Source organism: Petaurus breviceps, unplaced genomic scaffold, assembly GCF_028583685.1.
Source record: "Petaurus breviceps papuanus isolate PSGF00001 unplaced genomic scaffold, PetGlider_PUasm1.0 90792, whole genome shotgun sequence".
Classification (NCBI taxonomy): domain Eukaryota; kingdom Metazoa; phylum Chordata; class Mammalia; order Diprotodontia; family Petauridae; genus Petaurus; species Petaurus breviceps.
Genome location: NW_027187347.1, coordinates 10,587,537 through 10,611,208, shown reverse-complemented (window position 1 = coordinate 10,611,208; position 23,672 = coordinate 10,587,537). Strand labels below are relative to the sequence as shown.

Sequence of the window (23,672 nt, the reverse complement as noted above, 5' to 3'; positions counted from 1 at the left end):
TGTGTGTGTGTGTGTGTGTGTGTGTGTGTGTGTGTGTGTGTGTGTGTAAGTGTTTGAGGTCAGATTTGAACTCAGGTCCTCCTGATTCACTGTGCCACCTCCCAATTATATTTTATTCTGGCTCAAGCTGGCTGGGCAGCCACTCTCTAGGTCTTGACTGTGACATCTCTGCTCCAAGTTCTTATCATATCATATTATGACAGTATACATGGAAAGTTAAACAAATTGTGCACTTATTAACAAGTATAACTAATAAAGCAACATTTAATAAGTATTACATGGAGTTGATCCAAGGTCTATATTGTCAGTTGTATTGAACATCTCAATTTTTTAACATTTGTTTTTAAAACTTTGAGTTCCAGATTCTTTCCCTTCTTCCCTCCTCACCCACCCCCACTGGGAAGACAAGCAATTCAATATAGGTTAAACAAGTGTAGTTATGCAAAACATTTCTATAGTAGTTATATTGTGAAAGACTAATTATATTTCCCTCCATCCTATCCTGTCCCCCATTTATTCTATTTTCTCCTTTGACCCTGTTCCTTTTCAAAAATGTTTGTTTCTAACTACCCTCTCCCCCAATCTGCCTTCCCTTCTATCATCCCCCCTTTTGTCCCCTTCCCCCCCTACTTTCCTGTGATAAATACCCAATTGAGTGTGTATGTTATTCCCTCCTTAAGGCAAATCCAATGAGAGATACAATATAATCTTGAAAAAGGATCTTAATTTAGAAAGGCCAAGGTCACCCAAGTCATTGCCAACAATCTTGATTTTCGTCTTTCCACTGTACTTTGATGTCTCTGGAGGAGAAGGTGAGGCTAATGACTGTAGGTAGTTCTGCCTCACTTAAATCCAATTCACATCCAAGTCCAGACTTCACCCTCTTGATGTCATTGGACCTCTTTGAAAATGAAGGGTGAACAACAACAGTAACAACATAATCACAAAGTTACTCTCACAGAATTTAAAAGAATTTAGGAAAATCTGAACAATATGTTTCAAGAAACTGTCAAAGAAAATTTACAAGAAATGGCCAAAACAACTTAGGAAATGCTTGTAAGGGAGTAGTCCTTGAAAGCCCAACACCTAATAACAGAGAAATGAGAACAGTTGGGTGTTTAGAAAAGGGTTCTTTACCTCTTCTGTATCATGGACCCTTCAACATTCTGGTGAAGCCTACACACCCATCTCAGAAGACTGTTTTTAAATGTATAAAATAAATGATGAAGAATTGGTAGCTGATTGTATGATACACAGTATATGGTATACAATATATGATATGCAGTTTTCAAAAAAAAATGTTTAAGCCAAGTTCATGGCTTATGGTCATGGTTAAGACCCCCTGTGTTAAACCATAAAAGATTTGGCCACAACATGTTGATCTTTTTATGAGGTGCCAATTAGTCTCTTGAATGGCTCAGAAAGGGAAAAAAAATACAACAGTATAAAGAATGATAGGTCAGACATTAGGGTGACCTTTAAAAATTAGTTCACCTTGTCTAAGAGAGAGACTCAAAAGGAACCCAGCACTTGATGGAACAAGCTAAAACCATTTCACCAGAAAAAGGCAAATGGAATGATAAGTACAGAAAAATAGGCACAAGAAACCACCACAAACAAAGGGGCCAAACTCTGGGACCCAGCATGAGATGTTGGGGGAGAAAGGTTATGTTGCTGAAACCTCTATATTGCAGGTCAAATGCTAATTTTCCAGTGTTCCCTCTCTCTCCTTCAAATCCTTCATAGGGGCCTTTTCCTCTTGTGTTTTGTGTGTGTGTGTGTGTGTGTGTGTGTGTGTGTTTGTGTGAATATATGTGGTCTATATATATATTTTTTCTCATTATCTTTGATATAATTTTCTCTTATTTTGATAATTTCTTCTTTCATCAAGTCATTATTTAATAAGGCATTTCTTTTTCTTTTTTTTTTTTGTTAAAGCAATCGGGGTTAAGTAACTTGCTCAAGGTTACATGGCCAGTTATTTCTGGGTGTGGTGCTAAGTATCTGAGCCCAGATTTGATCCCCAAGGTCATCCTGATACTGGAGCCAGTGCTCTTACTTGCTGAGTCGCCTGGCCGCCCCTAATAAGTCATTTATTTGACTTCCATATTGGACTCCTTGATCATTGTATCATGATTTACTATAGTTTCATTTCATTGTTTAGAATCTCTGATCATCAATATTGGCTATCTTCTCTTAGCCAAAACATCATGAAGTGAATGTTACTGGAGAAGAACTTTAAGAGGTGATAGTGATTCCAAGGGGGTGGAAATAAGGGAGATGAGAAAGAGAGCTTGGTTTTTTTATAGTAGTTGCTTTATTTCTCCTTTAGGTTTTTAGTGAATACCCAATGACATTTTTTCTTTCCTTTTCACTATTATAGTTAGTTGAATATCCCATAGGCATCGAAAAATCATTGCATCCAAAACATTCTTTATGTTTCCTCTAGGCTTCTCCTAATTTCTATTAAGGGTGTTATCATCCTTCCAGTTACCCAGGTTTGCAATCCTAATGTCCTTCTCAACTTCTGAGTATCCCCTCCCCTTTCCTATATATGATCAATTTCCAAGTCTTGTTAATTCTACCTCCTCAATATCTCACTTCCTCTTCTATCCACTAACATATTCTAGTTGTCCTAGATCAAAGGTCAGCAAACTATGGTCTGAGAGCAAAATCCTGTCTGAAACCTGTTTTAGTAGTAGAAGCTAACAATGGTTTTTGCATTTTTATTTTAACACTTTCTACTTGCATCCTGTTTCTCTGCACTCCAATTCATCCTTCATGCTGCCCCAAAACGTATGCTCCTTAAGCACAGTTGTGATGTGATGATTCCTCTCCACTGATAAACTACAGTGCTTTCCTACTGACTATTGAGCTGTCAACCAACTAGCACTTAAACATCAACTAGGTGCCAAGCACTGTCCTAGGCACTGGGGATAGAAATACAAAAGGGAGGCAGTCCCTGGCCTCAAAAAGCTCACATTTTACTAGGGGGCTGCAACATGTTCCCAGATACATAAATAATAATCTATATACAAATTTTAAAAGCAGTGATTTATGGGGTTGCTATTCATCAGAAAAGGCTTCTTGAAAAAGGTGAATTCTGAGGAGAGCTAGGGATTCCAAGAGGTGAAAATGAAAAGAGAGAGCATTCTGGGGATGGGCAGTACCCTGTGTAAAAGGGACAGAAGCAGGAAAAAAAATGGCACCTAAAAGGAGCAAAAAAAAGTCTGGCTAGGCTATAAGGTAGCATATATAAGGGTGATGTGGAGTAAATCATGTATAATCAACATAGAAAGGTCCTGGATCTAGGCTAGCAAGATTTACACTTTTTTTTTCTTTTTTCTTTTTGGAGGCAATTGGGGTAAAGTGACTTGCCCAAAGTCACACAGCTAGTAAGTGTGTCAAGTGTCTGAGGTCGAATTTGAACTCAGGTACTCCTGACTCCAGGGCCAGTGCTTTATTCACTGTGCCACCTAGCCACCCCCAAGACATATACTTTATCCAAAAGGCAGTGGAGGTCACTGAAGCTTCTTGAGTGGTGGAATGAAATGGTCAGACCTGCAATTTAAAAATAACCATTTAATAGTGATGGGGTGGGGGTTCGGGAGTAAAGAGTAGGAGTGGGGATTAAGCCTAGAAGGAGAGAGACCAATGAGGAAGTTACTGCATTAGTCCAGGCAAGAATAGAGCTCTGGAGAGATAAAGGGAAGACTAGATTTGGCAGGACATACACACACACACATATTATATACATTATAGATACACATGCCAAGAGAGAGACAGAGAGAGAGAGAGAGAGAGACAGAGAGAGAGAGAGAGACAGAGAGAGAGAGAGAGAGAGAGAGAGACAGACAGAGAGAGAGAGACAGAGAGAGACAGAGAGAGAGAGACAGAGAGAGAGACAGAGAGAGACAGAGAGAGACAGAGAGAGACAGAGACAGAGACAGAGACAGAGAGAGACAGAGAGAGACAGAGAGAGACAGAGAGACAGAGAGAGAGAGAGAGACAGAGAGACAGAGAGAGACAGACAGAGAGAGAGAGAGACAGAGAGAGACAGACAGAGAGAGAGACAGAGAGAGACAGAGAGAGAGAGACAGAGAGAGAGAGAGAAAGTAGAATTGGTAAGATTTGGCAATTGATTGGATATGGGATATGAGGAAGAATGAAGGGTTAAAAATGAGTCCTAGCTTATGAACCTGGGTGATTGGGAAAATATTAGCACCTTCACCTCCCAAATGGAAATGGATGGGTGAGTTTCATATGGAATGAGTTCTTTTTTGGACATGTTGATCTTGAGGTGCCTAGTGGATATCCAGATGGAAATTTCTAACAGTCAGTTGGAGATGTGAAATTAGAGGTCTCAGGAGACATAAGGGCAGGATGTGTAGATTCGAGAGTTATCTCTGTAGAAGGATGATAGTTGAATCCATGTGAGTTACCTGCATAGAGATGTATAGAAAGAAGGGAAGAGAAGTGATCAAGCATTTATTTAGTACCTATTATGTGGCATTATCTCATTTGATTCTCACATGGGAGATTAAGGCTATTTTTATCCCCAGTTGAGGAAGCTGAGTCATACAGAGGTTAAATGACTCGCCTAGAGCCACTTAGCTAATAAATGTCTGAGGCAAGATTTGAATTCAAGTCTTCCCGACTGCAAGCCCAGAGCTCTATTCTTCTGTCAGTTAGGGAGAGTATAAAGTAGGTGTTGCAGAGGCTAGAGTGTCAGGCCTGGAATCAAGAAGACCTGAGTTCAAATCTGACCTCAGACACTTACTACTCATGCGATCTTGAGGAAGTTCTCTAGTCAATTAATAAACATTTATCAATCACCTACTATGTTCTTAGTCACTCTGCTAAGCCCAGTATATGTGCCAGGTATTTTGCTATTTGCTGGGGATTAAAAAAAAAAAGAGGCAAAATGTAGCCCCTGCCCTCAAGTAACTCCCAATCTAATGAGGGGAAAGAACAAGCCCCCCAAAAAAGTATAATCAAGCTAGATACAGGATAAATAAGAAATAATTAATAGAGGAAAGGTGGTGCAGTAGATAATGCACCAGGCTGGGAATCAAGAAGAGTTGAGTTCAAATCCAGCCTCAGACACTTCCTAGCTGTGTGACGTTGGGCAAGTCACTTAGCTCCATTTGCCTTAATTTCTTCATCTGTAAAATGAGTTGGAGAAGGAAATAGCAAACCATTCTAGTATCTCTGCCAAGAAAGCCCCAAATGGAATTACGATGAGTCAGATTTGACTAAAATGATTGAACAACAAAAAAAAGCATTAGAATAAAGAACAGTTGGGAAAGGTTTCCTGTAGAAGATGAGATTTTGCTGAGTCTTAAAGGAAGCCAGGAAAACCCGACAGAGTGGAGGAGAGAGAATTTGAAGCATGGGAGACACCAAAGAAAATGCTAGGAACAGAGAGATGAGTGTCGAAGGGACAGTGCTAGATAAGCTTAGTCAGGTGGTACAGTCAAGGACCAAGCCTGGAGTTAGAAAGTCATTGTTCAGTTGTGTTCGATTCTTTGTGACCTCACTTGCTGTTTTCTTGGCAGAGATACTGAAGTGGTTTGCTATCTCTTTCTCCATCTCATTTTATAGATGAGGAAACTGAGGCAAACAGGGTTAAGTGACTTTTCCAGGGTCACCCAGCTAGTAAGTGTCTGAAGCCTGATTTGAACTCAGAAAGACTCTAGGCCCAGTACTCCATCCCACTGTACCACCTAGCTGCCAGGAATTAGTCCTGAATGCAAGTCCAGCCTCAGACACTTACTAGTTGGGTGACCTTTGGTAAGTTGCTTAACCTCTGTCTGCTTCCATTTCCCCAACTATAAAATGGGGATAATAATAGCACTTATCTCCCAAAGTTGTGAGGATCAAATGAGATATTTGTAAAGCACTTATCACAGTGCCTGGCATACTTAATAAATTCTTGCTTCAGGGGTGGATAGGCTGGGCAGTGAATAGAGCACTGGCCCTGGAGTCAGGAGAACCTGAGTTCAAATATGGCCTCAGACAACACTTACTAGTTTGAGTTCTAAATTTTCTCCTCCTCCCACTCCTCCTTTCTCCCTAAGATGGCATGCAATCTGATATTGGTTCTACATTTACATTCATATTAAACACATTTTCACATTAGTCATATTGTAATGAAGAATTAGAACCAATGGGAAGAACCATGAGAAAGAAGAAACAAAATTTAAAAAGAGAGAAAATTTTATACTTCGATTTGCATTTAGACTCCATAATTCTTTTTCTGGATGTGGATATCATTTTCCATCATGAATGTTTTGGAGTTGATTTAGATCCTTGCATTACTGAGAAGAGCTAAGACAGACAATTTTTTTAAGGAAGAAATAAAAATATTTAATAATTATATGAAAAGATGCTAATATTCACTAATAATAAAAAAATTACAAACCAAAACAACTATGACAACCTTAAACCCACTAGAATGATAACAATAGTAAAGAATAATAAAACCAAATGTTATCAAAGCTGTGGGGAAACACACTCTAATACATTTTTGATTGAACTATGTCTAGTGCAAACATTGCAGATAACAACATGGCAATATTCATTAAAAGTAACCAAATTAATCACACATTTTGGTCCAATGATTCCACTGCTAGAATTCTTTTTTTTTAATCCTAAAAAGAAAAAAAGGACCTTTCATACAAGAATATTCATAGCTGTTTTATTTGTAATGGTAAAAAAAAGTAGAAACAGCCTGTATGTGCAACAACTGGTCACTAGATGAAAAAATTATGGCATGATAATATAATGGAATATTCCAGTGTCATAAAAGTGATAAATATGGATAGACAGATATGTATAGATATGCATTTCTATAGAGATACATCTATAAAGAGTTTGATAACTACATATGTGTGTATCCATATATAGATACATATATGTTTATACATATGTATATGAAGCTTATAAGGAAACAACCATAACAAGGGTAAGGAATATATCTTAGGTGTGTAAAATGAAATGTGCAGAAATGTGCATAAAATATATATCTATAATGCCAAGGATGTGAAGACAATTTAATATTCTTCCCTAGAGCTCCAAATCAGTTAGTTATAGCACTTCAAGGAAATGTGGAAGGACCCAGCTGAAGGGGCAACAAATAATAGCTACAGAGCTAGAATTGAAAATCCTTTGTTGTCCTTTGTTCTCAAAGAGGATGAAAATGACATCAGTATGTTGGGGTTAAGGTACAGTGTGTCTAACTGTGGCTGATCAGACCAATGGAAGCTTGGGAAGACTCTACCACAGATAGGACACACATGAATATTTGGAGCAGAGATGTCTCTAAATTTGCACATTTACGTTTCTTTTGAGCTACTGCAATTCTGCTTTGCTCATAGAGCACGACGTCTTCTTTGATGTGAGCATGCCATGCTGGGCAGCCCTTTGCCCATATCTCCCATGTCTCACAATCCATTCCAAAGTTCTTCAGAATCCTTGAAAGTGTCTTTATATTGCTTCTTCTGACCTCCAGGTGAGCATTTGCCTTGTGAATGTTGTCCATAAAATAGACTTTTAGGCAAATGTACATTTGGCATTTGAACAACACAGCCAGCCCATTAGAGTTGTGCTCTCTGCAGTAGAGTCTGAATGCTTGGCAGTTCTGCTAAAGAAAGGATCTCAGTATCTAGTCCTTTAACTTGCCAGGTGATCTTCAGAATCTTCCTAAGACAATTCAAAGGGAAGCGATTCAGTTTCCTGCCATGGCGCTGGTAGACTGTCCAGGTTTCACAGGCATACAACAATGAAGTCAGCACAACAGCTCTGTAGACCTTCACTTTGGTAGGCAGTCCAATGCCTCTTCTCTCCCACACCTTCATAAAATGAAAGAGGCAAGAGGACAGGGAAGGATGAGAAGGGGACAGAAGGGAAAGGAGGGGACAGAGAAAGGGAAAGGAGAATGAATGTACCAGAACTATGGACAGAAAGAGATAGAGAAGAAATTTTTTTGTTGCTTGTTGTTTATTAATTCATTGGGTTCTACCTTGCTAGTTAAAAAAAAAAAAAGATAGACTTTGTAAAGGGATTCATTTGGGTGGGTATTTGTTAGGCAGGACTTGTGTTAAAACAAAATATGTCAATAAATTCCTTTTTTTAATTGCTAATAACAATGCAAATGCCAGAGGGATTCCTCAGAAGATGGTTAAAAGGTTACCTCCAAGCCCAGACCTCTCCATTATCTCAAAATAGAAAAACAGAACAAAACTAACAAAAAAAAAACCCCACACTAAAGAGTAAAACAAGCAACAACAAAGAGTGGAGAGGGATAAGGAGGCATTCAGGGATGCACTTGCAACTGACCTAGGAAAGAAAAAAAGAGGGGAATGCTCTCTCATATTTCCTGAAGTGGGAGAACATTTCCAGACAGGAACTTGGCAGGGGAACAGGGGGAAAGAAAAATCAGGTTCCACTGGTGGGAAGGGGTTGTTCTGAGGGTTTTGTAACATGTGCTTCCTAGGTAAGAGTTTATTTCAGGAACCTCAAAGCAAATTCCTTCCAGGAAGAATGAGCCCTTCAGGGGACTCTCCTCTAAGCATATGATAAGCTTCTTAGGCTGAGTTTCAACCCTCGAGAAGGATATTATTAGGTCCTTAGAGGCTCCCAGTTCACGGATAAGAAGACTGAGGTCTAGAAAGAAGATATGGTTGACACCAGGATGTGCAGGTAAAATGAAAATTATTCCTTTTGACCAAAGTGATATAGGTGATGAATTGAAGGCCTTGTGTTCAGCCCGGATGCTGTAAAAAAATTTTTAAATGACAGAAGACTAAGAATTTCACCAATGCAATGAACCTTTACCTTATTAAAGTTAACTCTTTGTCATTCCTATGCTGTACAATTAAGAGAAACTTACTTAATATCTGAATTTCTCTTCTTTCTCTACCCCATACTAGTCCATCTTTCTGCGGCGGCATGCGATTCGGCATTTCTCGATAAGGTCCAGATTTTCCTCATCAGAAAACACAGGGAAAACAGTAAGTAGGCCATTCTTTGAACATAAGAAAAAGATGTTTCCTTGAAATCATTCATCGAAAGATGAAACAACAGAGACAACTTTGTTTGACAACCCTCTGCTGACTAATTTCAGGCGATGGATAAAACAGGGAGATGTATGCTTGCCAAAGGGGAAGAAAGGGAAAGGAAGGAAGGAAATAAGGATTCACGTAGCATCTATAATGTGCCAGACACTGTACTAAGAGCTTTTTACAAATATTATCTCATTTTATCCTCACACCAACCCTAAGAGGTAGGTGCTGTTATTATCCCCATTTTATAGTTGAGGAAACTGAGGCAAGCGGCATTTAAATGACTTGCTCAGGATCACCCAGCTGGATTTGAATTCAGGTCTTCCTAACACCAAACCCAGCACTACACCCACTGTGCCACCAGCTGTCTGTAGGTATTTGCCACCACTGTAGAAAACGTCTAGAATGATGGGGGAAAGACCATACATAGCTCTTTATCTATTGTAATCATTTGGAGATATTTCCCCTAGAAGCATGATTTATGCTTATAAGCATTCCATATACTTATACTAGGGTAACTCCACTCCGTCTCCTACACAAGCACTTGTATTCATAGACATATACCAGTTCTGAGACCCTTTCTGATTTTTTTTTTGCACTGTAGTAGGCAGCATCAGATTACAATACTTGAATATTTCTTAGGATGTGAGGGTGAAGGACTGGGTCAGAATGGGGTTATGAGATTGAGGTCATCCATAAATGTTAGAGAAAATGGAACTAGAAGTCTGAGTGGAACAGAAAGACAGAGGAAGGGGAAAGGGAAACATTCCTTTCAGGTACAATTTAAAGCTAATTAATTCTGAAGGAGAAGACAAATTTGAAGCTTCGTGATTGAAGCATTCTATTTATTCACCGAACCAGAGGATAGCACAAAACTATCTCACAGGATACCCAGAACCTCACTCTCCCAAAGAAACCTCATACTATTATTGAAACATAAAGTGCTCTACTGGGACCTGTACTCTAAGGGAAGGAAGAGTTTTCTGTCTCCTCCAACTACCAAAACCAAGAGCTCATTAGAAAAGGATCTTTGAAATTCCAGCACTGGTGAAGGGCTGAACCTTTGCATCTCTGTCATGTCTGTGTCTAGCTAATTAACTGCTTTTCACAAAGGTCTGAGCAGCAACTTAGAGCTGTCAAAGGTAGGAAGCTATCCAAGGCAGATAACTCAGGAATTCCTAATCCACATCAATTCTGAGGAGACAGAATTAGGAAGGAGGAAAAAAACAGCAGGATTATCTCAAGGGTCAAGGAGGGTCCTAATAACTTCAGTGAAAACTCAGTTATGTCATGCTATATGGGTGATGGACTTGGTGTGTCATATGGAGTAATTTTTAAAATGTGGCATTTTCTTATGCCAGTCTTGGAGATTATAGTAAGAGGCAGGAGAGATCACTGAGGGAGTCAGGATCCTGAAGGAAGGGGGACCTTCGGGTTACTTTGTGTTCTTACTGAAATCATCCTAAGTTTATATTTTGTGCTTGCCAAGCACTGTCTTTCTTACAAAAGAGGAAAGGATTAAAAGAGAGGTAGCTTGAAATCTGGTACATATGGTGCCATTGTGCTTAGTCCTTTAGCATGAGGATTAGAGTTGTATTCCCCAGTTCCCTAGCTGGCATGGTTGAATTGATTCTGGAAAGACCATCCTCCTTACCCCCGCAAAACTGTCAGGTCATCTACAGTTTCAAGGAGTCAGTTTTTCTTATTAAGATAGTAAGGGGGGAAGGAGGGAGTCAAAAGGAATTTTTCCTCTTCTCCAAAGTTTATTTAGAAATTTCACTCTTAAATATAAAGAAGAAAACCCATAGAACCCTCTCAAAAATGCCTATTACACCTAGGAGTAGTGTGGAATACCATGTTCCAATATTTTAAGGGACCTATGACTTCATTGATGTGGGTACTTACTCCACTGGGGAATATTGCAACCCACCATCTCATTCTGTGAGACCCCTGTCTATATCCTGCTATGGCAGGATATACTCCTCAGAGACCCCACCTGATTTGATGGGGTCTTTCTTTAAGATCGCCTGACATTGTGTAGATTCCAAAGAAGATATGGGCTTTCTCTCACTTATCTCTAGCTCTTGCTACATGATTGATCTTTTTCTTTTTTAAAAAATGTATTTACTATTAGTTTACAACATTCTGTTCCACATGTTTTGGAGTTCCAACTTTTCTCCCCTCTTTTCCCTTTCCCACCCTCTCCCCCATGGTGGCATTCAATCCTATAAAGTTTCTACATATGCCTTCACATTAAACATTAATCAAGTTGTAAAGAAAAATTATAACCAATGGAGTGAACAACGAGAAAGAAGAAACCAAACAAAATGAAATGAAAAAGAGAGAGAGCAAGTCATGATTGGTCTTTTTCTCTGATAATATCCTGAATCTTACTTTAGCTTCATAGCATTTCATTAGTAACATGCTGCAGCCTACTCATACCTATCACATGCCTCTCCATCACCCTTTGGATGGCTCACAACTTTAATTCATCAAGAGACTGTGATATTCCATAATGCATAACCACACAGCTTCACTGGGAAAATATTGACATTAAAAACATAGGCCTTTGTTTTAGGAAAAACCTTGGAGTCATTAAAAGCACTGCTCAATTTCCCAAAGGCAATTTAGCCCACTCCTCTCCTCCCATTCAGTTATAAAATCAGTTCATTTTAGTACAGAGCATCTATACAAGATAGATAGATATCTATATCTATGTGTGTACACACACATATACACACACACATGCATGCATGTTTTCTAGCCAACCATCTATTGGAATTGGGACAATAGTCTTCTTCATCCTCTGAGTTTTTCCAGTGTGGATAGTTAGACCAAATTCATATGAGTGATTATAGATCTCATTTAGGAGGCTCCAAAATATTCTGAGACTTAATTCAATCATAAAATGTCATCCTCAGATAGGACCATATAAAGAATTTCTTTATCTATAGGGAATTTCTCCTTCAGTTGGGCTCTGCTTTGGATGTCCTCTAGGACAGTAGTAAATACTTCCTGGTTTTTCCTTCATGTGATCATCAGAGGGTCATCAAACAAAGTTATCTCCATTGTTCTATCTCTCCAAGAATCAGGTATGATCTTGATGTGTATGGAAAAGATAATTGTTAGAGAACAGACTTTAAGAAAATATTTTGCTCCAACAAATCACATTTTATAACAAAAAAACAATAATCGCAAGATCATATATTTTCTATATTTTAGCCTATTGTGTGACCATAAAGATGTAGTTTATGGTTGCATTCCATTTGAATAGCCTGCCTGTTCACTTTTTAGACCTTCATCAGTTTTACTCTCAATGTACATAGACATGAATCTCTTAGAGATTTTGTAGAAATGGAAAAGTAGCTCTATCTGTTCATTGTTGATATTTTTTGCTTACTTTTTCAGTAATAATAATATTCATGACTTCCCTCCCCAAACATTTGGTATCTTCCCCTCCTAGAGATATCTTGAGAATGAATCCCTTGACACCCTCAAAGTTATATCACCTCTAGCACAGACCTGCTCTGCAAGTAACAGACTCTGGTCTAATTGTATGTAAAACACCATGTAAGCCTTAAAATGCTCAAATCAGAGGCAACTGGACGGCACAGAAAAATAAAACACTGGATCTGGAGTTAGAAAGACCTAAGTATTTCCACTCATTGGTCACTGTATAAGGATTTTCCATCCAGAATACCAACAATTGAGTGTTTCTAGGCAACCCAAAAATTGTATAATACTTAGCATGCCCAGAGCCCCTTCCTGCCCTCTCTGCCCCACCCACACACACTCCATTTTATTCCCATTCTGCCCTCATCACTGATGAAGCAGTAGGGAGTTGCACAAGACTCTGGACCAATTTTCACTTTTCTTTGGAAATAAGCTGCCATAACTATCACCAAGTAGCCAATCAACTGACAATAAGCTTTTACCCATTTAAGGAGGTTGAGCCTCACTTGGGCACCCACCTCACACTATGGACCAGCAAGACCACCCCAAGAAAAGTCTTGTCAGGTCAAACTCATTTCCTTTTTTGATAGGGTTACTGGATTTAGAGATTAGGAGAGAAAACTTTAGACATGGGATACTTAGATTTGAGCAACATATTTGACAATCTCTCATGCTACCTTTTTGTACCTGCTGGAAGAAAGTGAGGTAGACAACAATAAAGTGAAGTAGATTAAAAATTGGTTAAATGACCGGGTCCAAAGGGTAGATGATGTCAAGCTAGGGGGAAGGCATACACGAATGTTCCAATGATCCATCTTTGGTCCTTGGTCAACATGTTAAATGGTAACCTGTTAAATTATCAATGTCTTGAATGGAGATCTATTTGTTATAATTAACAAATTTGCATATGACATGAAATTGGGAGGAATAGTTCACACAATGGAGAACAGAGACAAGGTCCAAGATTTCAGTAGACTTTGAAAACTGAAATTATCATTGAAGTAGGTCAAAAATTATTACCAGCTCTGCTTTGGACAGGAAAAGAGCTCTAGAAGATTTCCAAATTTTTTAAGCCCCCCATCAATGCTACATAAACCTATGGGCCAGGTTTCCTGAATTCCTAATCTGTCCATGCAGCTTGAAATAAACTGAAGTAACAATTTTACTTCTCTTTTTGCCTCTATTGATCTATACCCAAATGTTCTCTACCATGCTTTCTTCCTCTGGTTCCTGGACTTCCTCACATAAATATATCTTTTTTTTTAAATGATACCCTACCCCCATCCATACACACACACACACTTTTACCTATCCTGTTTCTTTTCACTGAGGCATACCTATCCAGAGTCATATTCTAGTTATGGAATATCCCACCAAGTTTTGTAGATAGCATTAGGCCCTAAAGTTCATTTTGCCTTATATTAGCTTTGTTGCCTATATTTTGAGCAGTTGTTAACAGATTGTTTGAAGCCATACATTTTGCTAATATTTCCTTCCATTGTCTTTGTCTCTTGAGAACTGAGGAGTATCTCCAATGCTATTCTTCCTACATTGTGGTTACTCTTTTTAGTTTCTAGGTTGGTAGAAGGTATCTAGGCAGTTTCTTCCTTCCCTCCTCTTTTTCAGTTTGAAGTTCTTTTGATTAAATGTTCAAGACCCTAGGCAAAAACCTTCTTGCCAAGCTTTGTAAGGTATACTCTATCCCTGGCCAGGATCCTGCCATCCCATATGGAGAAATCCAAATCAATTCTCAGATACCATCTCTTTAACTATCTTTTTACTTCTCTAATCTGCTTTTATCCTCAGTACCCCTTGCTTTCAATGAGCAGAAAAGAAAAAAAGACCATCTCTGCCCCTGATGTCTTCAGCTCCTTCCCCAAAATGGTATAACCTCTGGCTTCCAAGGTCCCTTTCTGGCAGCACCCATGCGAATCGCCAGAATTGAGCAGGAGCCTTCTGTTTTTACAAGTCTTGGAAAGTTTTCTTTGATATATTGAACACATTCTCCGAGAAGACAATAGATTTTTCCATTATTGCTATCAGGTTGACAAATAGCTGCCTCAGTACCACTCAGCAAAGAGTCACCAACCACTGTTAATGTTAACAGCTGTTGACATATATATTATATATGGTGGTCTATGGTTTATTTTTCACATATTTACTCATTTGACCTACTATTCTTTTCTTCTTTTATTGTAATTCTTCTCTTCTTCTGATCCACATCTCACACCGCCTGTGGAATTGTTTTGTAATTTCTTGGAGAAAAAAAAGCTGTTTCCTTCTCAGAGCATTCAGTTCTCTTCTCTTGAGAAGGAGCCTCAAATTTGTTTGCTGGGGTTTTTTTTTAGCTCCAAGTGTACAATGGTCCTTCCCTTCATCCTTTGTGTGATATGTTCTTATTCTCCAAACTCTTAAAAATGATCAGAGTTCCCCTTCATCTCTTTAAATAAATCCCTTTCTATTTTTTTTTTTCACAACGAAGCCCCTATTCTGCAGTTTTGGTTTATTTGTTCTTACTATCATTCTATGGTCTCTGATAACCTGGAATGTGAAAGTGCATTTCTTGATCCCTTTCACTTTTCTTCTAGGAAGGAGATAGGCCTGAACTTTGTTTTGGGTTTTTTAAATTGTTTTTACTCTAAACTTAAACACTAAATCAAATGAGCATTTCCATGTACACATTAGAGCAGAAAAAGAGGGTTGTACATGAAACTGTGAATTTTTGTTATACACAGCTTGCTTTTCTTTTTTAAATATGTAATCTATTCAACATGTGACTTTCAAAGCTGTTCTGCTTCTCCAATTCCATTCTAGCCTTCTTCCTGTTCTTTTCGATGTATTTTTTAAAAATACCACAATGACCCTCTTTTCTTTTTCCTCCTTTTTTTCTTTAGTAACCTTACCCATAGCCCTGCTCTCCCCATCTCTGCCCCTCTTTGGAAAAATTCATTTAACTTTGTAAGAAATATATATAAGATATGTAACATGTAAGATATGTATGTCCACATGGGTTATCTAAATGTGCAATTCACAGGTGGCATAGATTGGAATCCAGCCATCCCTCTCTAAGGGAGATTACAATTTCTTCTTTGAAGAAAGCAGGAGAAGGGCCATGGCTAAGTATTTGTTTCTCTCCAAGAGAGGTGTCAGACTAGACTTATAGCTATTTCAAATATTGCTGATCTCAGAGTGTGAATCTGGTTCAAAACAAAAGCCATTTCCCTGGTTACCCTGAAAGGGAAAGCTGGCCCTCAGTTTACACAACCCAACCTAGATCATTCCTTTCAAACACTGGATATGCAATGGGGGCAGCTATGTGGCACAGTGAATAGAGAACCGGCCCTGGAGTCAGGAGGACCTGAGTTCAAATCCAGCCTCAGACACTTAACACTTACTAGCTGAGTGACCTTGGACAAGTCACTTAACCCTAATTGCCCTGCATTCCCCCTTCCAAAAAGCAAAAAAAAAAGACAACAAAAAACCACTGTATATACAAAAGACCACCTGAAATAATGAAAAGCAGTAAACCCATTTATCCAAACATATAGCAAACAGAAATCAGAAAAGCTATACAGATTAAAATATACCAGAACATACGTAGGAGTGAATGAGCTCTTAAGATGAAAGTGAGATAAGATATCAGTTCAAATCAAGACAGTTCTTTCTCTGTGGCTTCTAGGGAGACAAGATGGAAATCAAGGGCATGTTGAGGAACCTATTTCCCCTACATGTCTGCAGCTTCCAAAGTCTTCCCTGAAGTGTCCCCTGCCCATTGCCTCTTCCGAAGGAGCTCAGGAAGCTCTGGCACCAACTCCATCCCTTCTGTGGTACATAGCAAGGCCACAGCATTTTCTCCACCAGATAGGAGTCAAGCCTCCTTCTGCAAATACAGCTGTACACAAAATATCCCTAGGCTTGGTAGGAGACCTAGTTACATATGCATAGTCAAACACAACAAATTGTCACATTGTGGGACTGCACTTTGAAAATAGATGGTGGGCAGAAATAGAAATAGAAATCTTACACAATCAATACAAGTCACTGCAAAATTTCCCCTGGTCATTAGTAGTGAGATCCTCAGGCCTTTTCTATGAAGCTGTTTGTGAATTGTGGTAATTCACCTTGTTTGTACCTTTATATCCTTTTTACCATCTCCTAGCAACTCCTAGCACACTCTCAGGTTTTTCTTGGGCTTTAGAGGGCAGAACTAGCAGAATCACCAAAAAGAAAAAGGAAACTCTTGACTTCCCCTCACTAGATGATCTCTCATAAGCAATGTCACAGAAGGGAATCTTTTTCAGGAAAACATTTGAGTACATGGTCTTTAAAATCTCTTCTAGGGACGGCCAGGTGGCGCAGTGAGTAAGAGCTCCAGCCCCAGAGTCGGAAGACCTGGGATCGAATCCTGGCTCAGATACTTAGCACCACACCCAGAAATAACTGGCCGTGTAACCTTGAGCAAGTTACTTAACCCCAATTGCTTTAAAAAAATAAATCTCTTCTAATTTTGGGATTCATTCATCTGATGATTTTACGTGATGGAAAGATTGGAACTTCATCTGTTGGGGAGGGACAGTTCTCTCAGGGTACAAGACAGAGGTATTCAGAGCCTCCAGTCCTTTTAGCAGATTCACCAGGACTTTCCAATTCTGAAGATGATAGAAACATTACTTATAGAGAAGGTTCTCAATAAGGAAACTTTTTTATTGTTGTTTCCCAGTTGTGACTAGAAGACAGTTGTGATTTTTCAATGCTTTTATAATCCTATGGCCAAATTTCCAGGCCTTTCCAGTCCCTAGACTCTTTCTACAGTAATTTTCACATTATGATGATTTCCTCTTCCCTACTCATACAATGTAACATATAAAACACTGAACTCAGAGGTAAGAAGACTTTAGTTCATATGCCCAAAGGGCTATAAAACTGTGCATACCTTTTGATCCAGCAATACCACTACTAGGTCTGTATCCCGAAGAGATCACAAAAAAAAAGGAGAAAGATCCACATGTGCAAAAATATTTATAGCAGCTCTTTCTGTGGTGGCAAAGAATTGGAAATTGAGGGGGATGCCCATCAGTTGGGAAATGATTGAACAAGTTGTGGTACATGAATATAATGGAATACTATTGTGCTATAAGAAACGATAAGGAGGGGGATCCCAGAAAAATCTGGAAAGACTTACATGAATTGATGCTGAGTGAAGTGAACAGAACCAAGAGAACATTGTATGATGATTAACTATGACAGACTTAGCTCTTCTTACAATTCCAAAAGACTCATGATGGAAAATGCTAACCACATCCAGAGAAAGAATTGTAGAGGTTGAATGCAGGTCGAAGCATACTATTTTCACTTTTTTTCAGTTTTTGTTTTTTCTTTCTCATGGTTTTCCCGTTTTGTTCTGATTCTTCTTTCACAACATGACTAATGTGGAAATATGTTTGACATTCCTGTACATATATAATCTATATCAGATTGCTTGCTGTCTTGGGGAGGGGAGAGGAGAGGGAAGGACAGAGAAAAAAATTGGAACTCATAATTTTACAAATACGAATGCTGAAAACTATCTTTGCATGTAATTGAAAAAATAAAATGTTGCCAAGTATTTAAAAAAAGAAGATAAGTTCAAATCCTACTTCAGACACTAACTAGTTTTATAACTCCAGGCAAGTCATTCTACCTTTCTAAGTCTCAGTTTCTTCATTTGTTAAATGGTGATAATATTAGCACCTGCCTCACAGGGCTGTTGGGAAGTTCCAATGAGGTAATGTACATAATGTGTGCAAAGTGTTTAATAAACCTTAACAGGCTATATAAATGTGAATCATCATTATTTTCATCATCATCATTTTTATTATTTATTTTTCTTCCTCTGAAGGAACCTACTGAAGAAAAAGAATACCCCCCTGGCTGTCAAGATTCCCTGTTAGCCCATCTTCAGGCCACCTCTCCAGGAAGGGCACACTCATCTGAGAAACTACTGGCAGCAATGGAATTGAAACGCTACTATAGTTTCTGCCAGGATGCCCCTTTGCCCAAGCCAGGACACCAAGATGAGGAAGGGGAGGGGAAAGGAGAGGGGAGGACTCTGGGAGGGCTCAGCCCCACCATGGCTCCCAAGTTAGGCTTAGAGGTTCGGAAACTCAGCAATGGCAGAATGATGACTTCCCTGAGGCTGAGTTCCCAGCAGCCCCGGAGTGTTCCACTTCGAGAAAAGAAAGCAACCCAGATGCTGGTTATCGTTCTGGGTGAGTGACATGGGAATGGCATTTTCCAGAAGGTATAAATAAATCTTGCATCAAAAAGATACAGGTCCCGGGTACTACCTGGGGTGAATAAAAACCAGCTTCACCTCAGTGGTTCACTAGCAAGCCCAAAAAGCACTGAATCTTCCCTCAAAGGATGTGTTTCTTCCAGCATTAGCTGTGTGGCTTTAACCTCTTCACTTAGCCACTTAACCAATTAATCTCAGTTTCCTTATCTTTCTTTGTAAACTGAGGGTAATAATTGTACTACATATCTCCCAGCTATTTGATTCAAATAAAATAAGGTTCACTTTGCAAACAATAAAATGTTGTGTTCAAGTGAAATGATGGGGATAACTCACATGAATCTCTTTAAATTTTGGAAACCACTATACACACATACATACATATACATATATGCATATGTGTATGAGTATATGTGTATATATATGTATATCTATCTATTTATCTATCAATCTATCTGTCTATCTATCTATCTATCTAATCTATCTATCTATCTATCTATCTATCTATCTATCATCTATCTATCTATCTATCATCTATCTATCTTCATTTGATTTGACAATGGAAGCAGTGTGGTACAGTAGAAAGAAATCTGGCTCTTTGGGTTCAAAGACTCAAAGACAATGTGACATTGAGTAAGTGACAACTTTCCTGGGCCTCAGTTTTCTCAGCTATAAAATGAAAAGATTGGATAAAACAGCCTCTAAGGTCTCTTACAGTGATAGATCTATGAACATAAGGTGGTGATAATGCTTCAGAGAGATATTAAGACCTTTTAAAGAATAGTTAATATTAATATAATCATGTTATTATATTAATATAATTAATATTATCACCATTTAACAAGAACCTGGGAACCAAAAAGTTGGAGAGGGGCAGAAGGTTGAAAAGATTCAAGGGTTTAGGTCTCCTATACCATTTTGATACATGTTGGGGCAAAGTGTGAAATGAAACCTCTAACTTGTTTGTTTTCTCCATTTGAAATCTAGGGGCTTTCATTATCTGCTGGCTGCCTTTCTTCTTGACCCACATCCTCAATACTCACTGCCAGGCTTGCCATGTACCCCCAGAGCTCTACAGTGCCACCACATGGCTGGGTTATGTGAACAGTGCCCTCAACCCTGTGATCTACACCACCTTCAATGTAGAGTTCCGCAGAGCTTTCCTCAAAATCCTGTCCTGCTAAAGGCAGGAGAGAAGAGTCACCACCTTTATTGACTTTACCTGGCGTCTTCAGGGACAATGAGGATTGAAACTCCACAGGGTGGAGCAGTTAGAAGCCTTTAGCTACACTCTAGGCTTTCATCTGCCGAGTTGCTTGATTTCCTTGTATTATAATTGGTCTCAACTTCAGTAGTTCATGTCTTCAATCTGTCCTTCACAGAAATGCCCAAGTGATTTTCTTAATGACACTGATTATATGACTCCTATACCCAACTCTTCAGTCCTCCTCATTGCATTTGGAATAAAATTTAAACTCGTTATCCTGGCATTTAAGGCTCCCCACAATTTGACCTAGACCATCTTTCCAGTCTCATTTGACATTATTCTGCTTCACAAGCTGTAAGTTTTAGCCAAATAGGACTACTTGCCATTACTTGTTCTTATCTTGTTCTCCTCTGGTGCCATTTCTTTGCTCATGTCTTCCCCCTATCCCTGGGATGGACTACTCTCCTCCCCATCTATGCCTGTTAAGATATTTCCCTTCCTTCAAGACACAACTCAAATAGCATTTCCTACATGAATCTTTGCCAGATCTCCCTTTCCTCAAATAGTCTCAAAGCACTTTGGTCTAGCTCTCTTCATTGCCCTTATCACATTATACACTGTATTATATTTCTTGGTCTATATGTCAGATATTCTTGTAATGAGATAATATTAGGCACAGTGCCTAACACATAGTAGGTCTTAATAAATAAATACTTGTTCTTTTCCCTCCCTCCACATTATATTATAAACTCCCTGAAGCTAGGGATTTCTATCCTATCTTAGTTGTTGGTCTATATGTCTGATATTCTTGTAATCTCTTCATAAATTGTAAATTCCATGAAACTAAAGATTCTTATCCTATCCTATTTGCCTCAATGTTTGATATTCCTTTCCAATGAGATTATAATTCCTCCCACTCCCCATGAGATTATAAAATCCCAGAAGCTCTAAATTGTGTTGTTGTCTTTCATTTCTGAATCCTCAGAGCTTGGCACATAGTAAGTGTTTAATAAATGTTTGTCAGATTTAAGATTTGGGATCTCTTCAGATGGCAGGAGGCAGCAAATCACATAAATTGCTCCATAAAAGACAGACTGCTACATGTTTCCAGAAATCTAAGGACACTCAAGCTATTTTTTTAATGACTAGAGAGGGCAGGAGAGTGACAAACAATAATTCTCAAAGAAGAAGCTAATGCCAAAAGCTAAACAAAAAGCAGTCTGAGGCATAACAGTACAGAGAGTGAACAGATACCATCACTCACACTGAACCATTACTCCTCGAAACCTCAATCAGGTCAGTGTTACACAGTATATTCAACAGCAACTCTGCGGAGGGAATTTCCTTCACTCATCACAAAAATAAAAATAGGGAAACCCTTTCTGTCTAAGAGCATATGGTCCTGATAGGAGAGCGACAGTATGAGTAACAGTCACTTTAGGGACATAGACACCTGCAAGTCACTATGTGTGAGTAATAAGACCATAGATTTAGACTTGCAAGGAACCCTAGAAACTAGGAAATCCAACTTTCTATTATAGAAATGAGAAAACTGAGGCCCTGGGAAGTTAAATGTGTTCTCCAAGGTCACAGAAGTAGTAGGTGATGGAGGCAAAATTTGGACCCAGGTTCTCTGACTCCAAAGCTGGTGGTTTTTATGTTCTACCACAAGAGAACTCATGTTTCTCTAAGGAAGTAAGGGCTACCTTGGGATTCAAGTCTAAATCTACTCCCTGAATAACTGTAGTATCATAGGTGAGACCTGCTGATGTTCAACCCTGCCAGCCCTCCTGAGAGAGTAAAGCAGTTTGGGGACTGCCTTTTGGTACCTTGCTCCCTGGACCACCAGGGCAGACAAATATCACTAAGTCAGATGGATGTTACACAATGTGCTCTGCACTAACACCATAGTGGGGATTTTTTCTCCTTCATCACTTAGGGTAGCTATTCACCTCAGTGACACTTTAATGCCAACTCAGCCCCAGTGTGTGTAAGTACTTCCCTAGCCCAAGTTTACATATTTGGTTTTCTAATTATAAAAATTGGGCAGCTAGGTGGTACAGTGGATAGAGTGCTGGACCTGAAGTGAGGAAGACTCATCTCCCTGTTACATCTGGCCTCTTACTAGCTGTGTGACCCTGTTTGCCTCAGGTCCTTATCCGGAAAATGAGCAGGAGAAGGAAATGGCAAAGCACTCCCGTATCTTTGCCAAGCAAACCCCAAATGGGGTCTCAAAGAGTCAGACACAAATAAAATGACCAAACAACAACAATAAGGTATAAAGATGAAACCAAGGCAGTGGTAGCCCACTTCATATAACCTTATTAAGTCTATAAGTAATCGTGGCACATCCATGGCACGTCAAAAGCAAGTGATCATGACCTCATATGTAGAGCATTATGTGCCATCCCCAAGAGGGTGAAACCGCCCAGAATCCCCATGTTCTACTGATATTATAACAGAGGTCTCCTTAACCGGGTCAAGGTGAACTATCCCTGGGCTATCTCTTGACCTAATTCTTATAGAACCCCTGAAGGGCATGGCTTTCACTTTTCCAGGTTCCCCAGAGGAATGCCAACTGGAAGGAAGGAGAGGAAGAAAGAGCAGTGTGCTGGTAAATATTTACCTAAGTCTAATATGCATTGTTAACATTCTTCTAATACTTTTAAAAGTCTAAACAATCAACAAAATAATAAACAACACCTGATTTGTAACATTTGCTGATTTCCAAGTTGTAAATGCTCCTACTGAAAATTTAACAACCAGCTCAAGCTGGCATGAGTTAGCTCCAGCACATCCCTAGAGAGGAAGGATTTGGAGGCTTGCCCAAAGTGGCCTCTCATTGGCAATTGAGAAGAATCCTGACATAGATAAGACAGTTAGATAGATGGACAGATAAATGAGAGAGACAGACCAAGAGACCAAGAGACAGAGAGAGAATAAGTGAATAAGTGAGTAAGTAAACAATGATTATATGTCAGATATTGTGTTAAGTGCTATGAATACAAATACAAGCAAAAAAGACAGCACTTCCCCTCCAGGAGCTCACATTATAATGGAGGAGACAACACATAAAGGAGATCTGCAAAGCAGGGTGGGGTGGAAAGGGAAGGATATGGATATGGGAACAAGGCTGCTGGTGAGGAGGCAGAAAGAGTGGGATGAGAGAGAAGATGTGGATGGCCTGAGCCGGTGATGAAATGCTGATTCCAAACACATTCACTTATCTGAGGAGAGGGATCAGAAGCAAAGGTATCTCCAGGGTGAGAAGGATAAGAAAAGAGTGCTGCACTAGAGGTCAGGTTAACATAGCTTCAAATCCTGCCTCTGATGTTTCCTACTTGTGTGTCCCTGGGCAAGTCATTTGATGTATTTAGTGCTCCAGGCAACCCTCTAAAAACAGAAGTTGAACAAGTGTTTGTCTACACTGCTAAGAAGGAATTTCCTTACTGTGAGTTTCCTACATCAATGAAATCACAGGTCAAGACCTTCCCTCCTCAAAAAATATCAGCAGGGTTGTGAGCCTTAAATGAGAAAATATATGTTAAAGTGCTCTGAAAACTTTGAAAGGCCACATCAATGTCAGCTATTAGCCTGTGTCCTCCAGCTTTCCAAGGCAGCAGACTTCAGTGACAATCTTTCTTACTTCTTAAGGTCTTTTTTTGATTACTCAGAG

At 39.2% G+C, this 23,672-nt stretch overlaps 1 protein-coding gene across 2 annotated transcripts in view; it reads left to right on the top strand.

Moving 5' to 3' along the window:
• The window catches only part of DRD3 (dopamine receptor D3), a 65,457-nt gene extending 45,484 nt beyond the window's left edge, over positions 1–19,973 (top strand). Inside the window, exons 5-7 of one of the 2 annotated variants that reach the window (XM_069070028.1) lie at positions 8,934–9,014; positions 18,397–18,766; positions 19,777–19,973. In XM_069070028.1, coding sequence (XP_068926129.1) covers positions 8,934–9,014; positions 18,397–18,766; positions 19,777–19,973 — 648 coding nt within the window. The remainder of the gene's footprint in view (positions 1–8,933; positions 9,015–18,396; positions 18,767–19,776) is intronic. The other variant, XM_069070029.1, reaches the window with a different exon arrangement.
• The last annotated feature ends 3,699 nt before the right edge of the window (positions 19,974–23,672 follow it).